The sequence below is a fragment of the Leptosomus discolor genome, chromosome 18, assembly GCF_034619465.1.
Source record: "Leptosomus discolor isolate bLepDis1 chromosome 18, bLepDis1.hap2, whole genome shotgun sequence".
Classification (NCBI taxonomy): domain Eukaryota; kingdom Metazoa; phylum Chordata; class Aves; order Leptosomiformes; family Leptosomidae; genus Leptosomus; species Leptosomus discolor.
In genome coordinates this window covers 13,809,426-13,834,349 of record NC_141408.1, presented here as the reverse complement: position 1 = coordinate 13,834,349, position 24,924 = coordinate 13,809,426, and the positions used below count along the sequence as shown (strand labels likewise).

Genomic DNA, 24,924 nt, shown 5'->3' with positions numbered 1-24,924 from the left:
CGCGATACGTTGGCAATGGAAACCACGCCGAGCTGCATCTGGAAAGAACCATCTTCGCCACCCGGCTGCATTTTCAAATACAAACTGGTTTGTGCCGAAGCCGCGCGACGAATCACCTGAGGCGACCGGGTGGTGCTGGGACAGGGACCGCTGCCCCCGCGGCTGCTCCGGCGGCGAGCTGAGGGAACCGGGCCCCGCTCGCCGGAGGGCAGGAAGGGCTGGAGCGTGGCGCTGGGCAGTTTGGCGTGCGCTTCGCTCGTTACCTTTTGTGCGAGAACGCCGGGGTGACGAGTGTCTTTTCATTTGCGTGCCGAAAGGCCGCTCTGGTTGTGACACCCGGCCTGGCCAACGAGCCGGAGCAGCGAAGACTTCAACGGAGGGATTATTTATAACCTGACAGTCCCAAATCAAGTAGCGAGCAGATGAAGCTTATTGGTTTGTACAGTGCTCTCACGCTGGGATCTGTGCTAATATCACATAAAAGTAACAACTGTTGAGGAGCTTCCCTGCAATGTCCTTTCCCATCCTTTATCACAATTAAGTTAAAAAGACTGGACCGCTGCAAGCTCTATTTTTACACCCTCAGGCATGCGCTATCTCCTCTGAAAGCCGCCGCTGTTTCAGGAAGGAGTACAAGGGAGGGGACTGCATTTCTATACCCTGCACTCCCCCAAAGTCAAAGTGTGACACTCATTACGTGCTGCTCTTCTGTCCTTATTCTGTGGCGCCGCCAGCACAAAAGTACCACGATTCTCTTTTTAGTTACAAGAGGTGTTAGAAAAATGAACGTCCATTCACATTTAAGATGAGCTTATATGGCACATGATTCTTTCCAGCGTAATTCTGACAACAGCGGTGTTAAACAGCAGAGCCAAAAGGAAACCAGACAATGAAATGTCAGTATTGATACGGTTTAACAAAGCTCCCTACTTGTTTTTACAAAAAAAGCCCCAAAAGATTTTAAACAAAAGGAAATGTCCTTCGTTCAACACTGTTAAAATCTTTCAGCGCTGTCAAAGTGACTTCAAAGCTTCTCCACATCTGTCTGCTCCAGCCAAAGCGCTGCTGCCTGTCCTCAGGCTTTTGTGATGTACCCTTCTCTGATAAGGAAGTCATAGATTTTCCTGGTTTTGTTCACGTCGATCTTGATGAGCGCTCTCGCCTGCGCTAGTCTCAGGCCTCCTTGTTTGTTACACTCGTTCACTAAAGCAGCTTTATATTCTAAATAGGCTCCAGGGACCAGCCTCACCATCTGACAGAGCTGGAAGACAAAAGGTGAAGTTAATAACACTAACGCTCGTCACGCTCCTTCGTTCCGCGAGCCCCGCTGGGGGAGCAACGTTGTGAGTATTTTTCTGAAAACATTTGAAATGCGTTTGTTTGGTTTTTGTTGTTCTTTTTGTACAGGGAGGCACACAGTAATTGCATTATGAGCTGTTTCGAGCCACAGGTAGGGAGGGGAGGAGCTTGCTGGCTGCTGCATTCAAAAACATTCCTGACTGAAAAATAAACTAGGAGGATGAAAGCAAGCGCTCGGCTCACAGGAGCGTAACTATGAGTGTGTCCTGTGTGGGCGTTGTTCTTTACAACCCAGGGGAAGTGCGCACGCCAGAGAGGCTGGCAACCAGCAATTCGGCGTGCTGGCCAGGAGCCAGCGAGGGCATCTGTCTATTAATCCCCTGCAGACTAAGTCTTTAATACCTTGCTACAAAAGCAGCTCCGCACACAGCGCTTGCCCCCTCCGGAAGCCCAGGATGGAAACTGTCCGGGGAGGGCATGACGTGTTCGGAAGTTTGGGAGAAGGAACTGCCTTCGAGAGCCCCTGTGCTCTGCCGGGAGGCTGCGATGCTCCTGCTCAGCTGCCAAACACCCGCCGCCTGCTAGACGGGGCGCTGCGCTGCTCCCAGCGGAGAGAGGGGCTGTCTCCTCCTCTTCATGAGGAACGCTTAATGGTTGTTCCTCATCGATAGGGAACTGCAGAATTGAGAAGAACTCAGACTTTCTGTCTCAGCTGAGGAGGAAATCGGATTGCCCATGTACACTAACGTCCCCGTCACAATTATTTATACGCTGAATGGAGCCAGAAACGCCGTGTTCCACGGCGAAGCTGTGATCTGGTTTTCAATGCTGCCGTCTCCAGCGAGGGGGGAAACCGCTTCCGCACAGAGGGAAAAGTCTGAAATACATCTGCGTTTCACATGCGCCTCGTGGACGCTCTAAGGACAGATTATGACTTCTCTTAAAAGAAAAAAAATTTAAAAAACCCTTTTATTTCAATAGTTTTCCAGCGTTGCCTTTCGCTGAATCAGAGGCCAGGCCTAGCCGGGGCTGCAGAGCAAACGGAGGCACAAGCAGAGGGCAGGCCCCTCGCTGCGGCGTTTCCCCCTCCTGGGGGCTGCAGTCCTGTTTCTGCCTGCTCTGTTCCCCCCGCTGTGCCCCCATGGACTTTAGGTGACCCTGCAAGAGCCCTCTGCGTGGGACCGCGAACCGCCGCGCCAGGCTGAGCCAGCAGGGCTCGAAGCAAGCCAGGTTCCATTCGCTGCCACACGTGCAGCCAACGAGCTTGGCGTGTGCGCTGCAGAGCAGAAATATGGAAAACCCACGAAAAGAACAACGCGCTGGTATCGCCTCCATGGTTCCCCTTAGCGTTATGGTGAAAAACCGACCATAACTGGTTGAGGCTTGGCGGGGAGGTATCTGTAACAGAGACAGAGCTCTGCTATTCGGGTTCAGCGATCTGTCCGGCAAAGCCCTTGACAAAATCCTCTGCTGGTTTTAAAACCAACGTTCATTCAGCAAAAATAACCCTTCTGCTCACCCCAGTCTCCCAACGGAGGAAGAAAGGCTGGCACGCTCTGGGTGCTGGAGCAGCACGTAGAGCACCTCGGCGCTCCCCTTTCCTTGGCTAAATAAGCTCATTTGCTGCAGCGCTGCCGTACGCGCAGTACCGTAACCGAAATGAAGAAGTCAACTGGAAAACCGGGATGATTTTTGTGAGCAAGGAAGAGTAGTGGGGGCATACAGCTGAGGTGACATTCACAGCACCTGAGACAGGCGGTGAGAACACCTCTGCACTGTGAAGGCAGTTTCACAGAGATTATCTTTTCATTCCTTTCCTCACCTCCTTCTCCTTCTCGTTAAGTTTCTCTGTCCCTGGGAGACCCGTGAGGTTCAGTGGCGGGGCACTCCGTCTGCCTGCAGAGACAAGAAAGGAGAACGCTGAAGAACTCTGAGCACTTTGGCAGCGGCTGTTCCTTAGGTGCGTTATCACCGAGGCAATTAAATCCCCGTGACGCTAACCCGGTGTGACCCCCGTGTTCGCAGACCGGGTTACTTGGGACTTACACAAAAACTGCGCCGATTTGCTAAAAGGCACGATTTTGCAACCGGCCCAGCTGGGCGCTGTGAATGCTCGAGGACTCGGGCTGTCAGCCCCGGCTCACTGGCTTGTAGGAGGAACCCAAAGCCAACGGCGTTCGGTCTCGCCGGCCCCGGCCGTGGCGACGCTGGGCTGCGCCTCCTGACTAACCCGACCCCTCCAGCCGGGGCCAGGGAGGTCGGTGCTGGGGAGGGTGCGCCCCGGGCGTGCCCAGCGTGCGGGACTAACTCCCGGCGGGTGGGAGACCAGCACCTCGCAAGGATGCTGAGATGATTTATTGGGGTGATTGGCAGCGGATTTCCCTGGCGGTGCTGACGACTTCAGAGGGTTTTTTTAAGCGCCCTTAAATATGATGCAGATACTGTGAAGCAAATGCAGTTCGTGGATTTATTTTTGTCTGTTATGATAAACAGTACTGAAAGAAATGTCTGCCACGAGGTAGTCTGATAGTTCTCGCTTTCGCTATTGTTTATAACTTTGCTGAACTTTAACTGGTGCAGCTCTTCACGAGGGGCTGTCTACTTGCAGGTTTGTGGGTTTTTTTCTACTAGTATTTCTTTCTAAAGCTCTTCCAGAGCTCAGAACAACACTAGGATTATTTCTTTGCATTTTTAGAAAGTCTGTCACCCCTGTGCTGTTAGAGATAGGTCTCTTTATCCCAGGACAGACTCCCCAAACTTGGCAAAGTGTTGAGATCTTGGGAGATCTGCAGCTCCGTTTTCCCCCAAGGACTGTGCTGGCTGCTGCTCCGGACCCTGCCCTGTCCGGGTCCTACCTCTGGGACCGGGGAGTCTCTGTCTCTTTTTCTCCTGTGCATCTGTAGGAAACAGATGGGAGCCTGGCTGGGGGAGGGGAGCCTGATCAGAGACAGAACAGAAGGCCTGGAAAGAAGCTCGAGCAGCGAGTCTCTGGTAGGTGCAGAGGAAGTTACTACTTCCCGGCACTGCTCCCTCTTTCCATGGCCTGGACCGAGTGCCCTATGATGAGACACGACAGAATTTGGTTTCACTCTTTTATAAACCCGGGAAATAAGACACACACGCAAACTACCTTAAAGAAAACACATTAAGGCTGCAAAATCAAGGTCTCAAAATCTAGAAGTAAAGTTAAGCAACATTAATTTGCCCTCTTGTATATTCAGCATGATGCAGCCTTTAATTATACAGACACGTGGCAGCTTTTCCCGCAATACCCTTGCCTTATTCAGCATGCAGGATGTTTGCTTAATTAGCAACTAGATGGTATTTTGTTTGGGTTTTGTCCAACATGTGATACTGGTTGTACACACTGCACGCTATCGGAGTTCCACAGGCAAAACACTTCATGTGCTCTTGGGCTCTTTTCCTTCCCTGGGCCACTGAACACCTGACAAAACATTAATTTCATTCTTCGTGCTAGCCCTTCGGCTGGGGCGATACTGTCCCCATTTCACGGGCTCTGGATGCCCAGCCTGAGACACATAATGCTATTTCCTCTCCAAAAGACGAGATCTTAGCGATCACCAACCATGTTTCAAACACGGTGCACGCTGCAGTGACTAATTGCTTGGTGTTCTGACCCAATTTCCAAGGCCCCGGGCAGAAATGAGGGAGAACATGTAGACTCAGTGTCCGCTGCCGAGAAGTTTGGTCCGAGTGGTTTATTAGCAGCTACGTAAAAACTGGATGTAGAGGCTGACCTAGAAGACAGTTTTCCCTGGCAACGTTTGACAGCCTTACAGGGGAACTTTGCCCTGGTCTCACTGACTGCATGTCACCCTGTGACCTCAACAAATGAGGTGGGATTTTATGGAAGTCTTGTTCACGAGGGCCTTGACTGACCCCTGAATCTGGGCACTGAAAGAAGGAGGGGTCCTCTTGGTGGAAAAACCCCATAATTTGCGACTACAGAACTAAAGAATACAAGAGCATGTTCATAGAAAAGGAAAACTGAAGTTGCACAGGCAACCTGCAGCAGCATCTCTTTCTGTCACTCAATGCTGCAACCAGTGCCTGCTCCTCGGGCAACTGGGTTTTGGTGTTCTGCCCTCCCAAATCTGTGTTCTGTCAGGTCCATCTTGCTCTGGTATGTGCTATACAGCTTCATTAAAAAACCTGGATTAGCTTGCTTTCTTAAAGATAAAAATTTTGTTCTCATGTCGAAATTCCTTTCCTTCCTGCCCTGTTCGTGTAGCTTTAGGAGGATGGGTTTTCCGCCTGCAGTCAGAAAAATCTAGAAATTCAGCCAAAAATCCTACAGGATTTCCATGTGGAATGGGCGGCAGATTGAGGTAACGCTGACTTAGGCACGAGGCTCGAGGACTGACGCTTTAGCACTCAAGCAAGGGAGTCCCTCCCCCCCGGGCTGCCAGAAGGCCGTCACTGCCGTACGGCGGGCTCTTACCTCCGACCGTCACTTACCTGAGTTTGAAGGAACTGGTACCGCGGGACTCAGGCCGGAATCGCTGAAAAGAAAGGAAAAGTTCAAATTGCCTTTGTGGGGTTTTTTGACTCATGTTTTTTTTTTCAGAATAACTGCATATATTGGCCCTGAAACTGCTTTTTCCCCACCTTCTAATAATTATACAATTCAACTTGCATAACCCAGGCCCTGATCTGAAGTCAACAGGATTTCTAAATATTTAGCGCTCCCAGACTGAAGACTATGTCTGAAACTTGTTTAAAAAATAAAAGAGGGGACAAACACCATAAAAAATTCAGTGGAGACTGACCGGGGAACGACAAACCACCTTCTCAGACCGCGTGGCGCACGGGATGCGCTTCCTTTGCGTTGCAGCTTGCTCCTTAAATCAAAGTGCTTGGGCAGGGTGACTGCACATTAATAACGCTGCTGCATCTAGAATCCTCTGAAACATTTCAAGTGTCATCTGTGCCCTCATTAAGATCCATAAAGACCTCATTTCCCTCCGTGACTTTACGAAACAGCAGTTCAGTTCCTGAAATCTAACCTCGTCCAACTGTGAGCTTCCCATGCTCCAGGAACATACTTTTAAGCCATCTATTCCAAACCTAATCTGAACACACTTTAAAAGATAAACATAAAAATCTAGTATTAACTATAGTGTACAGATCCATACTGGGTGGTTTTCGCCACAAAATAAAACTGAATTCTAGGGCCCTTCTCAGAACCAGCATATATTCTAACTCTATGGGCCTTCAAAGTTATGAAGAAATGTAATTGTCCAAGCTCTGCTGTCCCAAACTGTAAACCCAGCTCCAAACTTAATTCTGGTATTAATCATCAACAGTACGTACAGTGAGAGACGCTTGGGCTAGCCATGAGCCATTACTTCCCACTGGTACAGACCACAGCCAGCGAACAAGCCTTAGAAGAAGTAGCAGTAAGGCCAATTCCCAAGTTTCTTATCCAAGTAATATTCGTTCCTGTTATGTCAGCCAAACTCAAGTATTAACCAGGTTTCTGCAGACCACATTTATGTAACAGGAGCTAATATCTGCCTTAGAAAAGATCAGTGTACGCTCCACTCTAATAGTGTCTGCAAGATGCAACAGTACATTCAGCTCTTCCCGCACCACTGGAAACTGAGCCCGCACCAGCCTGCGCTCCCAACGAGCACGACTGCTGTCACCCGTGGTTTCTTGCCCTTCTGAATTTTGCAGCCTGTTCCTACTGTCCTAACTGGGGCTGGCCTTTGTTCTTATCGCACAGAGAAAGGTGTGAGGTGCCCCTGACTGCAGCACAGCTGGGGAAACCGGCCCAGTCTTACTGGAACCGTACAGGTCGGCTTGTCGGCTGAGCCACTGCTGGCAGGCGCTGCTGTCCTGGATGTACTGCAGCACTTCGGAGAGCATCGTGCGCTTCAGGCGCTCCTCCTCCCTCGTCTTCTTCAGGTGGTCGTACGTCCTGGCACCTACGGCAAACGGGTACCACGTTGTCACCGGCTGCCTTGGTCAGAGCGTTCAGGCTGTTGTTTTTCTGCTTTAGGAAATAAGTGAGACGCTGCTCTCTAGCTCTGGACCAGACTCTGCTATTCTCCCTCCTGACAACTACTTGGCATCAGAAGGCATTCGATTCCACCCTGCACCCCTCCCCCTGTTAATTTCAGGCCAAAAACAAACAAAAAAGGCACCCGTGATGCAATCCCAGGCTAAAACAGGCCGTTTCGTTTACGTAGAGGTCTCGGGCCTCTCTCCAGATATCACACTTGTTGATACCCAGTGAAAGCGTCCAGAGATAAAGCACGGGAGACCACTGTGCCATGACATATTTTTCTTTTTCTTTTTTTTTTTTTTTCCTGAATCTTTTGCAAAGTGGTGACTAAAGCAGAGCTCTGCTAGGCAGCGCGTTCTCCGAGCTGAGGGCTCAAACTAGCTTTAAAAGAGCACAGCTGGACTGCAGCACTACTGCTGAAGCCTCGCTCAGTTAAAGAGCCAGGCAAATGCGTTTCAAAAAGAAGCGTCTTTTTACTCCACACCCCCTAAACGTTGTGAAATCATCCTTCCACACCGTGATGAATGGCAACGGCTGAATAATGCATCAGGTACTTACTACAGAAATTGGTGATTCCTGCTGCTCTGTATTCCTGCAGTCGCTTTATCTCCCTTCGCAGCTCAAATTCCACTGTTTTACCCCAGGAGTAAGGAGAAGGGAAATCCAAGAAACAGAGGTGGGTCAGTGGGGGTTGCAGTGAACTGTGGTGTCCTAGGCACGCTGCTGTTTCTTATGCCCAGTCTGCCCAGTTGGGCTATGAAGCACACAGAACCGCAGACAGGGTTAACCTCTCCGCACAGGTCTGTATCTGATCTCAACCTCACACTCCTTGATCACAGATTTAGGCTGGTTTCTAGCAGTTCTGTGCTCAGGAAAGTTATTTTATCTCCATGCTTTGACAGTTCCTTTGCCATACCCCGGACAAGGCACACAACAATAACGCAGGACTTCGGGAAGGCACTTCAGTAGGTCTGACAAACTGCTCCATCCAGGCTCCTTCTAGCATCTAATATTGCCTTTGAACTATGACGTTCATAACTGGCCCTTCCAAAATTTTTCCTTGCAGACAACCCTTTTTCTGCAGGCAGTAAGATTAAATACCCATGTTTCTTTTGCTCAGAGGTACTCACTGCCTACAGCTTTTATCAGCTGGCTTCCAGGCATTGCTTAGTTTTACAGCAAGCAAGTTTGCCTGTCTCGAGTTTGTTTACTCATACTGCTCAGGGGAGCTGAATAACGCCTGTACTCGACTGCCAGGTTAACTTGAGGACTTTGCTGACACCACAGCCACAAAACTGGGTTCTGGGCCTGGCACTCGCCTGCGGGACTCAGGAGTTTGCAGGATCACGCTCGTGGTATTTCACACAGGGGTGTCCTGAAAATACAGTCGCAACTGTTTAAATGCATCGATCCTTCTAATGAGCAACCATTTTCCCAGTTTAAGTCACAGACTGAAGCAGGATGTAATGACTCACACTGGAATTTGCCTAAACGCATGCGATGATTATGCACGAAGACTCGAGATGATTCGCGGATGGAACAATGCCTCTTCCTTTAAGGTAAGGGACATAATGACAGCTGTACCATATAATTATGTACACATGTAATAGCTTAACATGGAGCTTTCAAAGAATTCACAATTTGCTGCCAGCTCCCCATCTCTCAATACAGACATAAATTTTAGGGATTTTGTTCTTTCCGTGGTACAGAGTCCCAGCAAATGAATAGTGGTCTTTTGATAAGAAAATACTACTTCTAACACGTGACCAGAATGTTCAGTCAACTGAGAAATCAAACAAAGAGCTCAGACACAGTTTAGTGGAAAAAAACCCACTTGCTGCTCATTTAATGTATCAAACCACAAATGTATTTGTTTTTCTGAGGTAGTTAGATGGGGGAGGAGGAGAAAAACAACCTCCTGCCCTCCAGGAGCGCTATATATTTAGGAAAGATTGTAGATGATGCAACCCCTCATTATGCCTATTGAAGAACATATATGCTAAAATCCTCAAAATACTCACAGGCGTGGCTTTCAATGAACTTATCGTGCTCTACCGGTCCGAGAATCCGTGCAAATCGTCGCATTGTTTCATAAAGGTCTTGAACCTCCTTTGGGTATCGCCTTTCCAAAACTAGAGGCAGGGGGGGGGGGGGAAAGTAACACACTTTATCAGTCCTACTGCGAGAAGAAAATAAATCCAGTGGAACCTGAAGTGACTACCAGCCTCTGTGAAGTGCCCAGAGGTCCAGATTTGGTACACTTCTTGGCCATTCTGGTGTCACAACTTCAAATTGCTGGGTAAAAAGCAAGGAAATTAGATAGCCCTTAACATTCTAAAAGCATAAAGGACGATATTTAAATGTTGATCGACCATTTCTTAGAGCGGTAAGGTGCACTCAAGGCCTAAATTTCACCTTTACCCCTCTCCCTACTCAGTGGAGACTGAAATGCTTCTGAAGAGCAATTCCGAGGCAGTAACTAAAACACTGAGCTGGGAGCAGTTAGAGCCAGCCAGCTGGAAACAGTCGGGGCAGGAAATCTGCTGGAATTCCGACCATCTGAGTATGGCCCAGTATGAATAAACCACACTGGAAACAGTGAACACGTGAAGTTTTGCTTCCCAAGTAGGGGCCACTTTAAAGTGAAGCGGTTACACCTGATACTTACTCTGAAATTTTCTGAGGTTGATTAGGCCATGATCTCTTATAATTCTGTAATTGAGAGCAAAACAGTATTAATAAAAGGCATTAACTCCTGTATTACCTCATAAATACAAAGGCTTCAAAAGAACCTTTGATTTAGACCATCAGAGGGGTCTGAAACTAAACACCCATGAAATTTCCACAACCCTTGAGCTGGCGAGCTGAGAACCATGATGTAGCGATGCAGTGTGGCCTTAATCAGGGTAAATTCTGGATAGGGGTGTGCATTCGTCCAGCTCTGACAGCACTAAGCACAAAGGGAGCGACAATCGCTTTAAAGGCTTGAAATGGCTTCTTTAGGCAGAGATTTCGCACCTACAGCGTCTTATAACTTGTCCTTCCCAAACTGGAGGTAAAGGAATGTCTCAGGAAGCAGGATTTCCAGCTTCAGAGAGAGACAAATGTCCTTCTACTAGAGCAAGGCTGAGAGATGGACTGTAAGTTTCACCACTGGGAGCAGGATGAAGGAATTTTTCCATGACCGCTTGGATTTTAAAAGGAAGGAAACGATTTGGGTCACTCATAGCTTTGAAATGCTCCTGACAGGATCAGGGAAATGAGCAGAGCAAGAAGGCAGGTGAGATATTTACCAGCGCATGACAAACACATTTGTCACAGGTTTCAGCAAATGTCACGCGGTCGTTGCCATGTGGCGATTCGACAAACACCCGACTTTTCCAAATGATAAGAGCTACTACAAAGTTGGGCTCGTCAAGGTCAGGTGGGAATTTGCTCTACAAAATCCATTACATTTTCTTTAGTTTGTATCAAAGAATATTCCTGTCCTACGCAGGGAAGCCTTTCAGAGAGTGACATCGGCATTTTTATGTCATTTTCCAGATTTTTTTGTCCCCAACCTGCTGCAGAAACTTTACAAAAAACTGACACTGATTTGAGTTACGTAACTTGAGTTTTATGGCACTTTCTTTCAGTATGACATGATTTATCATAATGGAAATGATACCACATAAATATTTTTTATTTATGAATTATAAAGAACCCGGTCAATACCTATCAACCCTTACCTGTCACTCAGCAGAACTAGGCTGTATTATGAGGGGAAGGAATGGAGGAGCCTTATTGCAAATTACTGATTCTTCCAGCAGGGAGTAAGACAGCAAGATATAATTTTAAATATTGAACAAAGTATTTGAAAGTTATAATAAAAATGAATTTAACGAATAGATTGAGTCATTCCAGAAAGCTGTCCAACGAACCGAATAAACTGTTCAAACTCACGTCAGCAGTATCGTTACCTTCACTACACATTGTGGAAAACTAACTTAGGGACCACCGAGAATTCAAAAATAATGATGCAACCATTTCTGTGGAGAAAGTGGGGGTCTAGCAATTAGCTGTAGACTGGCAGCTTTTTTTTTTTTTTCCCCTAAAGTAGAAAATGAATCCCGTGCGGGCCACCAGCGTCGCACAGGGAACAAAAAGACCAGAGATTTGCCTCTTTTTTTTTTTTCCCTAGTTCCTAGCCCTGGATCTGTGACAGGCCTCCCAGATAGAATTTCAGTTTCTCCTTCTGAAAAAGGGCCACGTGATCTCACAAGGTGTGCTAGAAGCTTAGTCACTCGCGTATGACCGGGTGTGGGATAGCAATCTGAAGAGCGCCGCGTACGTGACTTCCACGCACTAGACAGGACTGGAAAATAGGCTTTTCCCAACTAAGGACTTGCTCTGGAGAGCTCAGAGAAGAGTCACGGTGTGCGGAGGTCCTTTGTCAACCATGTGGACAAATAAGTATCTGTTCATCTGTGTTTTCTGGGCTGGTACCACTCCTAAAGCCACGTGCCTGATCCTAATCTGTGCGCAGCAGGAGAACCACAGAGCCGAGGTGAAGCCTGTCACGCAAACCGGGCAGCAGCAGGTCTCCACGCACAGGAGCTGCCTGGCAGGAAGCTCTAGGAAATCAATTCTGTTTAGTATTAGGGCAACACTGGGGACCGAAACACGGTAACGAAGCAAAGGAACACAGTTACTGCTTGAAAACTCACTTTTTTCTTCTCTGTCTTTCCTTTAACCTGGAATGATAGATATCTACAACTGCAATCTTCAGAGCTGCAAAACAGTAGTTAAAAAAAAAAAAACAGATTACCAAATACATAAGTAATCACTGGATAAGGTAATTTTCAAGCCTTTGTATTCATGGCAGGTGGAAATGGTCGCTCTCCTTTGCTGTTTTAAAAATCCCACGGCAATTTTACAGGGGCACAGACTCACTGGAGGCTCCACCTTCTGCGCACGGTACGCGCTGCCTGCAGGAGCGCTCTTTTGCTTACTCCTTCCAAATACATTCCTGCCTGTAACCATGAACCTGGGTACATCCTGGGAACTCTCTTCCTCTTCCTCCTTGGAGTGTTTTACTACCAGCACTTGTTTGTTCCTTCGTACACGCAATTGCTGTGTATTCCTTCCCCTGAAAAGCACATTTATCAGATTCAAGGAGCTGAAGTATCGTCTTTGGACAAAGGCTCCTTCGCACAGAACGAGGAACTCCAAAAACCAGAAAGACGCAGTTGTGAGCTGCGAAGATTCAAAGCAGCCTTTGCCACAGCTCTTAAACACATCTACAAGATTTTAGCTTGTTAACTTCCAAACTTATCTGCCTGCCAGAAGAACAAAGAGAATAGTTCACGACAATGTGAAGAAGCACAGGAAAAAGCCGTGCTCGTTAGAAATCATATCCTTTTCAAAATCAAATCTGTCTGCAGTCTGGCTGATCCACTCAGAGATCCTTCAGCTTCTTGTTCCTGTAACCATCAGGTTAATAAACTTTTTTTGGTAAATGCTTGAAAGAAAAGATAAGGAGACACGTATGACCTTCCCTGCTCTCATTTTGTTAAATAATGTAAAAATTCTGGGTCATTAAATGAGCGCAGAGTTGGCTGAGCTCTTGGTTGGCTCTTTTCCCTTTACGTTAATCATTTCCATACGCTCTCAGAAGGAAGGGGCTTAAGACTTGACAGTGGGTTTGCAGTGTGGAGAGACAACCCGCAGCGCTCTGAAACGAAGCAAGAGCACGTCCGTCCCCTCTCGGCCCGCTGTGCCGTGGCAGCAGGGGTGGCCCAGGTGGGACAGAACCCAGAACCCGCTCCTCTCCCTGCAGTTACGGGAAAAAGAGCAAAACCGATACAGAAAAACTGGCAGTTTCTTGATTGCGCTCTCCAGTAAATAATTAATAATGCAATTAAGAAAGAAGTGGGGTTATGTGGCTATTTTAAAATCTGTGTTTACGTGTAACCACCAGGAAGCCCCTCGCCTCCAGGCGCTCCCTCCGTGCGGCCCTCCGGGTAACACAATGTCTTAGAAACGGGGACGGCTGCAGCCCAACGGCTGCGTGGATCAGCTCAGGAGCCACAGTTTGGAGTCGCACTTGCTGAGCCTGTATTAGCAAAAAAAAACGTTCCATTTATACAAAACCAATCCGATGTTAATCTGGGAGCAACAGACGACGTATGAAGATAGGAGGGGGTGGTACAATATTCTTACTTCTTTTTGCAAGTTCCTTGCAAACCCAGAGCGTTCAAGAATCATCATGTATTTTCATAAAAAGGTACTCAAGTTTCGTAATTTAAGAACAAGCACAGGTAGCAAATTCTCCCTCTTGCTTAAATGTGGGGACAAGAAATTGGGAAATGCAGCAAGTTAAACATGAATGAAATACATTACTAAGTGTTGGAGTCAGTGCCAATTTATGGAAGATGTTTTTATGTTTTTAAACCCTCTGCAAGCCGAGCTCACATGTCATTTTCTGGGGTTTGTGTGGGCAGAACTTAATAAGTACGTGCAGAAATTGCATTGGAGAACCTCTATAAATATCACAAGTAATTATGCACCTATAACCATTGCATTCTGATGCTTTCACCTGAGCGCACAATATTCTGAAAGGAATTACGATCAACTGGGGAGGGGAAGGAACGTTCATGAGAACAAACGAAGGAAAAAAATGGAGCTTCTGCTTACAGAGAAATTAGTATTTGCTGCCACATGCGGTTTTGGAGGGGCTTTTGTTTTTAATAGACATGTTCACACAGGAACAGCCGATTACAAAATCTGGAATGCATGAATAACTCAGACTACTATACTGTTACATGCTGCATGGAAATGAGAAAAGAGATGCTGTACGAATGAAAATGATTTGCCTGCGCTTTTCCCCGTGGATTACACGAGGGAGGCAGTTGTCTGCACTGGTAACTTAAGATAATCCAAGCTGACACTGTGTTCAAAGTGTCCATTCTGGGAAATTATAAGGTTCTTTGAGATGGTCAGAGTGGCTCTGAAGGATCCAGTGATAGGCAGAAATTCAAGGCTCCTTTCTTCATTCCAAAAAATCAAAATATTTTGGTTTCTCAGGAGTGTGTCCAAAACAGTTTCTTTGCTTTTCATTCCGCTTCAGCCTCATTTGGTCTGCAAAGACTTTTTTTGAACGCTAATGAGTGAAACTTTTGTTTCATGCTAGCTAACCTGTTTGGCATGCGAGGCCCAAATAATGGGAAGAATGCAAACTAATCAAAGTAAACAGGCTGTGTATCCAGTGTGTGCCTGGGTTGGTACAAACTTAATGGCTACAACCCAAATCTGCCCCCCCCCTGCCCCGAGGAAAGCAGGACCCTAGGCAGACAGAGTATCTGCCTTCGGAGCAGGTCAGGATTTTCCACAGAAGAACAAACAACATGTAATATTTAGAAGGACATTGACTGCCTTGTATCTCATAAAATGAAATTTCACTGCTGCACAGCCAGAGTCACAGTCTATTTCCACTCACTTCCAAATTGCAGTTTCAGTAATTACTTTACAGCGTTAGAAGTAAAAATCATTTACGTGAGAAGGAGAGGGGAGAAAAAGCCGGGCAAAAAACAAATTACTGAGGTTATTCAGTTTGATGAAAACTTGTAATTCATGAAATATTCAAGCACTCTGGGCTGAATCAGATTTGTAACTAGTTGTTTCTTTTGATCTGTCCATTATGTTTTTGTTTAACTGCAGCATGCATTTGCATGCACTTATTATATTGCAGGTACCGAATAAAAGTTAGCAGTTCAAGAAATTAATTGAAATATGAGCGATTTCATACAATTTCTGCCATCTCACTGATATCAAGAAGTGACTGAACAATGCCTGTGACCTCCTGTGTGGTGGGAGGAGCTGGTGAGTCAGCAGGTACGGGCTTCTGTGTTCCTCATAAAAGGCTGCCTGGGAGCCTTTCCACCTTGTATTAAATTGCACTCTGCTTTCTTGTGGGAATACTGAGAACTTGTTTAGAGTGACACAGGGAAATGTAACAGGGAAAATACAATGCTACCAGGAAACAGGTTAAGCAGCTTAGATCTACAACTTTTTATGAGACAAGTTTTAGCAAATTTTAAGAAAAGCAGAGCAACGTGGAGGAAAGGGAAGGGTGAATTCCGCTCCTATGAAAGCATCAAATACTCCTGTGTTACGTGCAACCCACCCATCGCAGCACTGATCTGGGACTGAAGAAAGAGAGACCAGAGAAATTATCCTGGTCGATGTGCTCTCAGGGTCCAGCTTGAGGAACTTTCAGAAAGTGGAATATAAAAGTAGTTTTCAAAAATTAATCTTGAACTCGGTGAGGTTTAATGCACGGCAGGAAAACGAAGAGGATTTTTTCACAAACCTGATACTTAATCTACGCTGCAAGACCCCACTTGGGTTTCTCTGGGCTGTAAAATGTGTTAAAACCCTGTTCTATGCCTTTACCTTTAAAAATAAAAAATCTGCTGCTTGGCCAGCAAAAATGTGTCTCGAGCAGGTGCGGAAGGCAGCCACAGGGCTGCCTGTCAAGGACATTTCTGTAAGATCCAGTGTAAGAAGTTTGCCAGCAGGCAGGGCTGGGGCAGAGAGGCACCTCAGAGCCGCTGGCTGGAAGTAGTGGGACAGGCACCCTTGGGAGAGATTGCGAGAACCTGGGCCTCCAGGGCTGCCTCACAACCTTCTCTGCCTGTTAACTAGAAAGTACACAGCTTTCTTAAATCGTCCAAGTGCCTGTCCCTGCCTTCAGATCCAAATGGTGAGCCATTTCCTACAGTATGCAATCCCACCATTAGGCTGCAAAATATTCTCAAGCAAACTGCAGGACCAGGAGGATGTGACTCCTTCTTTTTTTTTGTATTAACTTGGAGAAGGGCAAGATCTAATTCCAAAGTTTTTTAGAAAATAATTCTTTCTCTCCCCAAGACGCCTCATGTAAGAGAAAAACAGCTGGCTAGACCCTGGGACTTCATTTTTTAGAGGCATTCTCTCTCACGTGGGCAGATGTAGGACAGCTGTGGGAAGGAAGATGCCAGAGTTCCTGAGCTAAGAGATTGAAAATGTGGTTGGTCACGCTCCATAACCTCTGCCAAACAGCTTTCACAGGGCAAATGCCTGAAACCCTATACTAAATACTGAAGACAACTGAAGAATGGACTAGAGAACATCCAATGAAATTATCAGGCAAAAGATTTGACAGACAGAAGGAAGTATTTTTTCACGCAACACACAATTAAATTGTAGAACTCCTAACTCAATTGTGGAACTCACTGCTACAGGATGTTACGGCGGCAAAAGTACAAATACATCTAGTTCTAACAGTAGGTAGCAAAGTTCATGGAGGACAGGCCCTTTGGTCAAAACGGTCTGAACACAGCCTGTGGCTCTCTAAACTCACCTCTGCAGGATTTGGAAGATACGCCAGGAAAAGTATCTGCCCACACTTGCCTTTTCTTACACTCTTCTCCTGTGTGTCTGCTATAGGGGACTAACGGGACACCGAGCCAGACAGACCAGAGGGTCTGGCCCTGCAACGCTCTGTGACGCTCTGGCGGGGTGAGGAGAGCTGATTTGTGCATTCAGAAGGACAACTGAAACAGGAGGCTGATAAGAGAGATCTTAAGTGGCTGAACTGCGCAGTGGGAGGAAGACAGGCGTGAGGGTAGGGAAGGCAGTGCTGGTAAACCCGCGTGACTGAATACGAAGCTATCGATCAGTGAACAGCACTAGGAGATTATTGTGCTTTTTCAGTTTTCCAGGACTCAGAACAGGACACAGAAGCAAGAAAATGTACCTTTTAATAGTAATAAAAAGAAACAGTAGAGAGATGGCATGACGAATCCCTGACGTGTCCACCAGGCAGTCCCCCGTTCGATAAACGTTAAAAGGGAAGAGACCGACACACCATTCTCATAACCTTTTTTTAAGCCAAAGGAGTTTGCATTCCTTAAGGCTCTGTGTACACTGCTGTGTTTCAAACTGATTTGTTAAGTTTGGAAAGGCTGTCTGTACGTAACAGGATTTGTCTGTCTCCAAGGGATGCTAAGGCTTCAGCTTAGAACTGCCTGACATAGGTGGGAGAATTCTGAAGCATAAACACAGCACTTTTAAACACTCCTTAAACATACTTATAAATGTGGGGAAAAGTATGATCTTCTCTTCTCTATGGATTAAAACGTCCTTTTAATAATTCCCGTTATTTGGTATTATTAAGGCAGCTATGTTCACAGAAACTCAGTGGCAGTAATTGCACTCAAACAGCAACCATCCTCTTCACAATTAAAAGGAAGTTGTCACACAGAGCTAATGCTACAGAACTCAGTGTGCATGTTGAACAACTTCAAGAGCAGAACAGTTTTAATGTGTTGCATGTAGTCTTAAACTACACATCTCCTTGCTGCCTGTATTATACCTATCCTGATACCAGATTTTCTGGACTACAGAGGTTAGAATAAGTGTCAGACTCTCTAAGAAAACAGATACAGTAGGGGAAAGGGGTATTAGCAACAGAGAAGAAAGTGTTCCTCTTTCTGAATCAGAACAAAAGTTTTGCCTTGCACACAAACATTATGTAGATAGAAAGACTACCTTTCAGCTGGGAAGGGGAACTAATATCAAGGCACTGATGTTTCTGGTTTTTAATAGGCCTGTAGGTCTGTTTATTCCAACACTGATGTACTGCCACCTGTTTCCAGACAAACTGCTATCTCAGATAATTTGTTTCTACTCAGCTAAACTCTCTCTACAGTTTATACGGGATAAAACATCGCTCGTGTCTTCCCTAAAGAGGTGCCTACTACTGGTGGAGACTGTTTGGTTTCAGTCACGTTCTACTTTACATTTCAGTAGTGAGTGAGGTGCATTATTCTATATATAAGGACCATTTGTACACCAGTCGATTAAGAGCTTTTAGAAGAGATTTGGAAGTGAGGACCATAGAAATGCCAGTGCTTAAATGCCAGCGCCCAGAAGAGAGATCATTAAAAACATAGGCTCGCTTTTAAAAAAGTGTGCAGAGAAAAAGAGACCCAGTGAAATGCTGTGCAGGCACTCTGAAACACTGTTCTCAGACGAAAATATGGGACTTACCATGCAAAATGTCTGAATCATCTTCTACAAAATCAATATCTCTCAAATCCCATTCAGCGTAGTTGTCAAACTCCTGTGCAGAGGGGATTAATAAACTGTCACTAACTAGCACTGAAAAACTGGTATCGTTTCAGTACACAGAGAAGTATTGAAGACAGAGATATCTGCTCCTGCACGGTTGTACAAGGCTGCATCCTTGAGCAACACACATCACCGGGGAGCTTTAACTAGGGAAGGGATTATGTGCACCCCCACGGCTGGAACTGGAACAGGACGCTGCGACAGGATAATGAGAGTTAATCAGGTAATCTCCATGACTCCCGCACTGTGCTGGAAATTCTGCTCCAAGGTACAAACCCCCCCCCCCCCGGCCCCTATATGGCTGAATTCATTTCTTCACGTCCAGGAGCTTGTTTTGCAACAGGAATTGGGGCGCTGGGCCGACAGGCTAAAACCACTGAGAACAATGCAGGTCTTTCAAGTGCTCGTTGGATCGGGCTCGTCTGTGCTTCTCCAAGGCAAATGAAAGAGAAGCAGGCTGCAGCTGCCCCCCTTTGCCGAGGACCCAGTTCCCAACATCTAGTCCGCTTACGCAAGAGCCATTCCTGACTGGACATCTGGCGGTGGCAGCAGCACGCCGCGCAGCCCCCCGTGCGACTGACAGCCTGGGCCAGCAGCTTCGCGGGCCTGCAGCGCCACCTCAGTCATTAAATCCTCGCTTTAATCACTCCGTCCTGTCCTCTCCTCTCATGGTTTGCACAGGAGGAGTAAAGACCTATAGGCAGGGGCAAACAAGCGTGCGTCTGCTGATCGGGCATGGAGCAGCACATCTAAAATAACGGGAGAAGGGAGAGTCTCACCTCAACGAAGTCAGCTCTGGCTGGCATGTACCCAGCCATGTCCCTGGAGAGCAAGGAATCGAAAGTAGGCCGTGGGGGATCGTCAGCAGCTGAAAAAATAAAGGGGTTTAGTGTTGTGTAGGGCTTGGGGCCTTTTTTTTTAACGGTCTGTAAATAGGTGTTTCTTTTGCAGGAAAAGTGGGAATAATTAGTTGAAGAAAAACACCCTGATTGGGCTTTTATTCAGTGCTGTATTCAGAAAACCACTGAGTTCATCCAGAGAAAAATGCAGTAATCCCAGATCTTCAGAGTAGTCTCAAAAGTCATCAAACACAGAAATTCAAGGTAATAAATAGGTTATAAAGTGTAAACTCTGCATTTCAGAGCTCAGCATCCCCCTGGTAAACCTCTGCAGCTCACTCGGTCTCAGTGGGCAAGTTCTTTTAGTTAATAGCAACAGGGGTGTTAAATCTGCTATCTTCTGGGTGCCATTTACAGAGAGCTGCAATTAAAGCTATACAGCTCTGGATTTTCACAGTGCTTCCCAGCTGAGGAGCTCCGTGTTTTACAGACAGTAACGGACCGAGGCTCACAACACACTTGTGAAGGAGCTAAGCATTACAAGTCCCACGCTACAGATAAAGCAAGCTGAGGCACAGAGAATTTGACTTGGCCCAGGTCACATAAAAAAAAATCAATGACAGCCAGGGACAGAACCAAAATTGTCCAGTTCCCACTGCTTTAGCTCTAACCACGTTATTGTGAAATTTAAACCTCCAGCTACCAGGCAATCTTTTTACCCAGCCATTCTGGGGAGCTTTGTAATGGAACAGCTGCTAGACTGGGGGGATGCTGAAGATGCTAAATTTAAGGAAAACTGGAAATTTCTTAAATTGCTGAAATTTAACGTACGCTTTTTTAAAAGGCAGTTTTAAAGAGAGAGGTGTGAAATCAGCGTAGTGGGCAGGGGATACTCACGGTGGAAAGGAATGGCTGTTTCGCTGTGCTGCGCCTCCTCCGCCTGCTTCAGGTTCAGTAACGTAGATGCAAACAAGGGATTGTTGATAAAGTGTTTCATATAGTGTTTCTCACACTCCTCCTTGGATTTGGTACACATCTGGTTCGCTACGTCCTGCCTGAAGTGGGAAGAGGGGGAGGCTCAGTATGAAGAACACAGAACTGCTGAGGGGTTTTTTTCTTTCTCTAGTGGGAAAAGGTCATTTTGGATAAGAGACTGATGGCATTGTGTGCAGAGAACTGACCTGTGCTGACATCCGAATTCACATTTTGTGTACTATCACTGAGCCAATACTTACACATTTGATACAGCGCTAGGGAGCACTTGTTTGGCGGTCAGGAGCAATGCAGTTCACTGTCTTTACATGAGAAACTCCCCGGATGATGGAATGTACCAAATCTTTTATGTCTGAAAATTTAGTATTGCTATTTGAGAGTTTTTTATACATTTTACTAACTCCAGGTCACAGTAAATTCCAAGTCCGGAATTCCATTCAGCTTCTCTTGCAATTTAAACTGGACAGTGGTTTCCTCTTTCATGCAATGTTTAACAGGGTTTTTAAACACCAAAATGGTTGCACAAAACACATTCTAGAAATCTTTGCCAAACTTTCTCGGAAAAGCGATTAACTAGACACACAAAGTATTTTGTCTTAATAAAACGGCTGTGTAAGTTGAGGACTTTAAAACAAACTAAATCCACCAGCAGCAATCATTTTAATTTCTGCTAAACTAAAAACTGGATGCAAGGGATTCCAGGAAGAAAAGTCAGTTTTTCCTTTATTTGGTAAAGGCTGAAAAAAGCCAATTGTTTAAGGGAAAAGTTAAGATTACTTGTATTGCTAAGTAGGGCAAAGGGTACTAGACAGCACACTTGCAGAACATAACTGCAACCAGTTTTCAGTCTTATGACAGCAATGGACACATGAGAACTCACAGTTCTGTTTCAGTGAAGTCTGGAGTTCCATACTTTTAATTCAGCTATTTTTTCATGAAGGAGAAGAGAGGTAATTCATCACTACAGACCTCCTTTATTTACAAATGCATAAAAATCCTGTAGCAACTACAGAAATTAACAGAACATAATAGAAAAATACTAAATATTTCCAGTGCTTTATCCTAAACATGACAGAGATGCAGGAAACCTCCAAAAATAACACTATTAGCTAGTAAACTGTAAGCAAACTGAAACCACAGAAGATAAGAAATTCTGTAGTTGGTTTTTACATAGGAGTAAACCAAGGCACAGAAAATCTTGTGCAATAGTTGAGCTCCTTCAAAACCTAGTGACCCTAATGTGACCTGAGGGAACTTTGTACTTCGCTGGAGGTGCTCCTGCATCTCACAAGAAGCCTTGAACAATTTCCTTGTCTATCTAACTGCAGATTCGAAAACAGAATCTGCTACCCCAGTAGCTGCTAAATTGGTGTCTCACCTACAATAAGTCACGGAACATTCAATGGGCAGCGATGTGTTCAGCAGTAAGATCCAGTGAAATGAAAGGAAAAACTACCGAATTTGGCTGAACCACTAGATTCTCACCAGTTTCCAAATCCACAGTCCATCACAGCTTCTAGGAGAGCCATTTCTTCTTGAGCTGTCCAGTTGGGATCCAAGACAGGGAAATCGGAAGTCTGGGGAAGAAAAAAGCAAACCAAACTGCTGGGATCCTCTGTTACAATCCACCACCTGAAGAGCAAAGCAGCTCTCAACTACGGGGCAACATACTATATAATACTGGAGTTTTAGACTTTTGCTGTGTCCCGTGAAACCTGATCAAATAATTGTTGAATGATTTAGGCCATTGGGTCGTCAACTACAGTAAAAACTAGTTTGTCACTGCAGATCTTCCGAATATACTGTTGCATGTTCTACCTACCAGCTGGAATTCAACACTGTTATGCTACGAAACAGAATAAAAATTACTGAAGACTTTTAAAATGATTAATTTTGGGGAGGAAGAAACAAGAATAGAGAAACAGGAGTTGATTCACATGGTTAAAGAACTGGAAGTCAAGTAAGATGCGTTGTGCTATCTGGGCACAACAAAAAAATGTAGCTTTAAATGTCTCCACTCTCCCATTATGTTCCAGGCGGCTATTTTTCTTTGCTCTCAGGGAAGACTTCTTCTTTTTTTAATAGTTCCAAACCTCTGAATCAAAGAATTGTATCACTTAACTTTTCAGTGTAATATTAGTAAGCAAGGGTCTAACTCCTGGGAAGTTACGAAAGCTCAAGACTGAGTAGGTGTTATCTAAAAGGAGTATTTACCATTATCTCGTAAGTGTGATCGCTTTGGTGTTTCTTGTATTCAAATCCTCGCGTGAAACACTGGAGAACAAAAGATTAGCATGACGTTAGTCTCTTACTTCTGCCCTGAAAACATTTTAACTGGTCCCTTTTTTTTTTCCTTTGATCCTCTGACCACTGGGCAGCCAAAACTGACCGCCTGATATGCTGAAAAAGAGGCTCGATTTTTCTGAATTCATTTTAGAAAAAACATTAAAAGGTACAAAAATCTGTGTAAAAATTGCGTTAAATCTGTCTTTGTATCTTCCTTGTCTTTTGCACCAAGACATAACTCCTGAGAATCGACATGCTTTTTTGTTAGGTGTTTCTGGCAAAGTCAGGCAGGTGACAGAAGCTCGGTGGTACGTTTTCAAGCGGATGGTTCCAGGAAGGGAGCACAGAGCATTTCTTCATATTGAAAACACAGTTTCCCTTTAATCTCGGCTTTCTGTTTAAAAAAGCACCAGCACAGTGGGCAGCTATTTTCAACAGTAAAATTTCTGTTTTCTTAAGTACAGGTAAACAAACAAATGATACCCAATATACAAACCATGGGTTTATGTATTTTGTACGTATCTGAACACAAGGCTAAGCTCCTTTTTCACTTTCAGAGGTTATTGCCATTTTTTAATCATCAATAATGCAAATTTATTTATTTAATAATTAAAACTAGCAGTACTTTCCGTGGTTATCAGATCACACACATAATTTTTAAAGAACTATATCTGGTCACAAACAACTATTGTCAACATTGCAAACTTTCCCCTTAAATTTTCTTTTCCCTTTGAGAGGAAAAAAAAAAACGTGTGGTGACAGGGAAAGGGTGTTTCTTGATGGCTTTTCTTTTTCATGCCATAAAACCCGACAGAAACGATACCTCTCTAGACATGCAGTGGCACGCTCCGTTACGCAGCCAGGCCGACTGCATGTCTTTAGGTAGCTTTGGCTGCCTTCACAAGGATCTCCTTCAGCTGCTCAAGCCTCAGCTCTTCAGCCTCCAACATTTTCTTTGTCATTTCCCTGTCCCTGAGCAAACAAGTGCGTTGATACAAGTTTACAGAGACCAGTTGTTAATGTGTTTAGGGAACAGCTTGGCACCAGCCAGGCCTTTGATGACTTTCTCAAAGAAATCAACGTCTTTGCTTTTACCCTTGCACTCACCTGCAAACACAGGAGGAAGGGAGGAGGCCCGCACTCCGCACACTTCACGTAGGGCTCTGTGAGGTACGAAGAGCAACCTCGGCACGGAGGCTTATCAAAAGGGTCATCTGTGAAGCCAAAAGCAAACATGCAACACAAACAAGGCACTGGTTTTGCAATCACCCAAATTCACTTCTGCCCAGTAATTCTAAGTGAGCCCAAGTGTATACAACCTCTTTCGTACTGCAGCTTCTCCAAATCCCCGTTAAAACTTCCTTGTTCAGCGGGAGTTGTGAGAGAGATGTTGGTGCTGCGTCCCTGCTAGGCCTGATCCCTAGCTGCCTGATTCGACCCGGTGCCCGCGCTCGCGTTCTGCGCCAAGGACGAGACCCAAGGCCTTGTTTGCGGGGAACACTGCACAGAGCTGCAGCCTCCCGTCCACCTACCTCAAGTCAGGCTCGTAAAGCACATTGCTGTGATTGCAAAGGCATCAACAAGATTGTTCTGCAACCCGTCCAAACCTCAGACTCCGCTCAGATTGCTGAACAAGGAATGAAACACTGCCCCGCAAGTTCTTCTTATTTTGTTCATGGCAAAGTAGTCAAAATAAATACTGTCAAGCTATAAGCCACATTTTTCCAAGAAAATGGATTTAAACTAGCCCAGCTATAAAAAGCAGCCAGAAAAAAAGACCCAAATTCCCACCGAATCATTCACGTGCTCATGCTCTTGAGAATTTGATCAAAGAAGTGACCAAATGTGGGCCGAACATTGCTAGTTTCCCATCTCTCTCCCCCAGACGGCTGCTAATGTCTTTAAACAACGGCAAACACTTTCCAAATGTCATCTGATGGTACTTACTACTGAAGGAGGCCAGGCGCTCCATTCCTCTCCCTCGGTGGTGTTCTTGCTCCTCTGAGTAAAACCCGTCTTGCCTAAAAGCCCGTAGAGTAAGCCTTGCTCCAACCAGGATGTCCAAAAGGGTTTTCTCTCCCTGCAGACGTCGCTCACGCAGCTCGCGTAGAGGAGACCCTCCTGAGCGTCCTGAACAGAAAAGCAAAAGGGCTGTCAGCAGTGTTCGTAACAGGGACCATCTGACACGGCTGAGAGTCTTGTGTTCTGCGTACGAGAAGAAAGCAAACGCAGAGAGACGGGATACAGCGTAAGAAGAGATGTGAAGTGTTGGGGATATAAGCCAGGCCTAAACCAAGGCCTTCAGTGGGGACGTATGCGCCG

At 45.7% G+C, this 24,924-nt stretch overlaps 1 protein-coding gene across 2 annotated transcripts; it reads right to left on the bottom strand.

The window, feature by feature from the left end:
• Positions 1-433: 433 nt before the first annotated feature.
• On the bottom strand, positions 434-24,663 carry TADA2A (transcriptional adaptor 2A). 2 transcript variants are annotated; one of them, XM_086475148.1, is made up of 15 exons: positions 24,550-24,663; positions 23,710-23,825; positions 22,531-22,590; positions 21,802-21,893; positions 20,221-20,378; positions 19,264-19,352; positions 18,404-18,476; positions 12,037-12,100; positions 9,999-10,042; positions 9,352-9,462; positions 7,889-7,960; positions 7,118-7,250; positions 5,779-5,822; positions 3,122-3,195; positions 434-1,261 (listed from the first exon to the last, which is right to left on the bottom strand). In XM_086475148.1, the coding sequence occupies exons 1-15, from the start codon at positions 24,572-24,574 to the stop codon at positions 1,076-1,078; spliced, it is 1,341 nt and encodes a 446-aa protein (XP_086331274.1). In that variant the 5' UTR covers positions 24,575-24,663; the 3' UTR covers positions 434-1,075. The 2 variants fall into 2 exon arrangements, with proteins under 2 accessions (XP_086331274.1, XP_009960014.1); XM_009961712.2 differs by having other exon boundaries at positions 23,710-23,816.
• Between the last annotated feature and the right edge of the window lie 261 nt (positions 24,664-24,924).

Coding starts and splice junctions, on each gene's coding strand:
- TADA2A (XM_086475148.1), bottom strand. CDS start 24,574: ATGGAGCGCCTGGCCTCCTTCAGTA. Junction 21,894..22,530: donor ATCACACTTACGAGATAATG/GTAAATACTCCT, acceptor TTTCTTCCCCAG/ACTTCCGATTTCCCTGTCTT. Junction 5,823..7,117: donor CTCAGCCGACAAGCCGACCT/GTACGGTTCCAG, acceptor CTTTCTTTTCAG/CGATTCCGGCCTGAGTCCCG.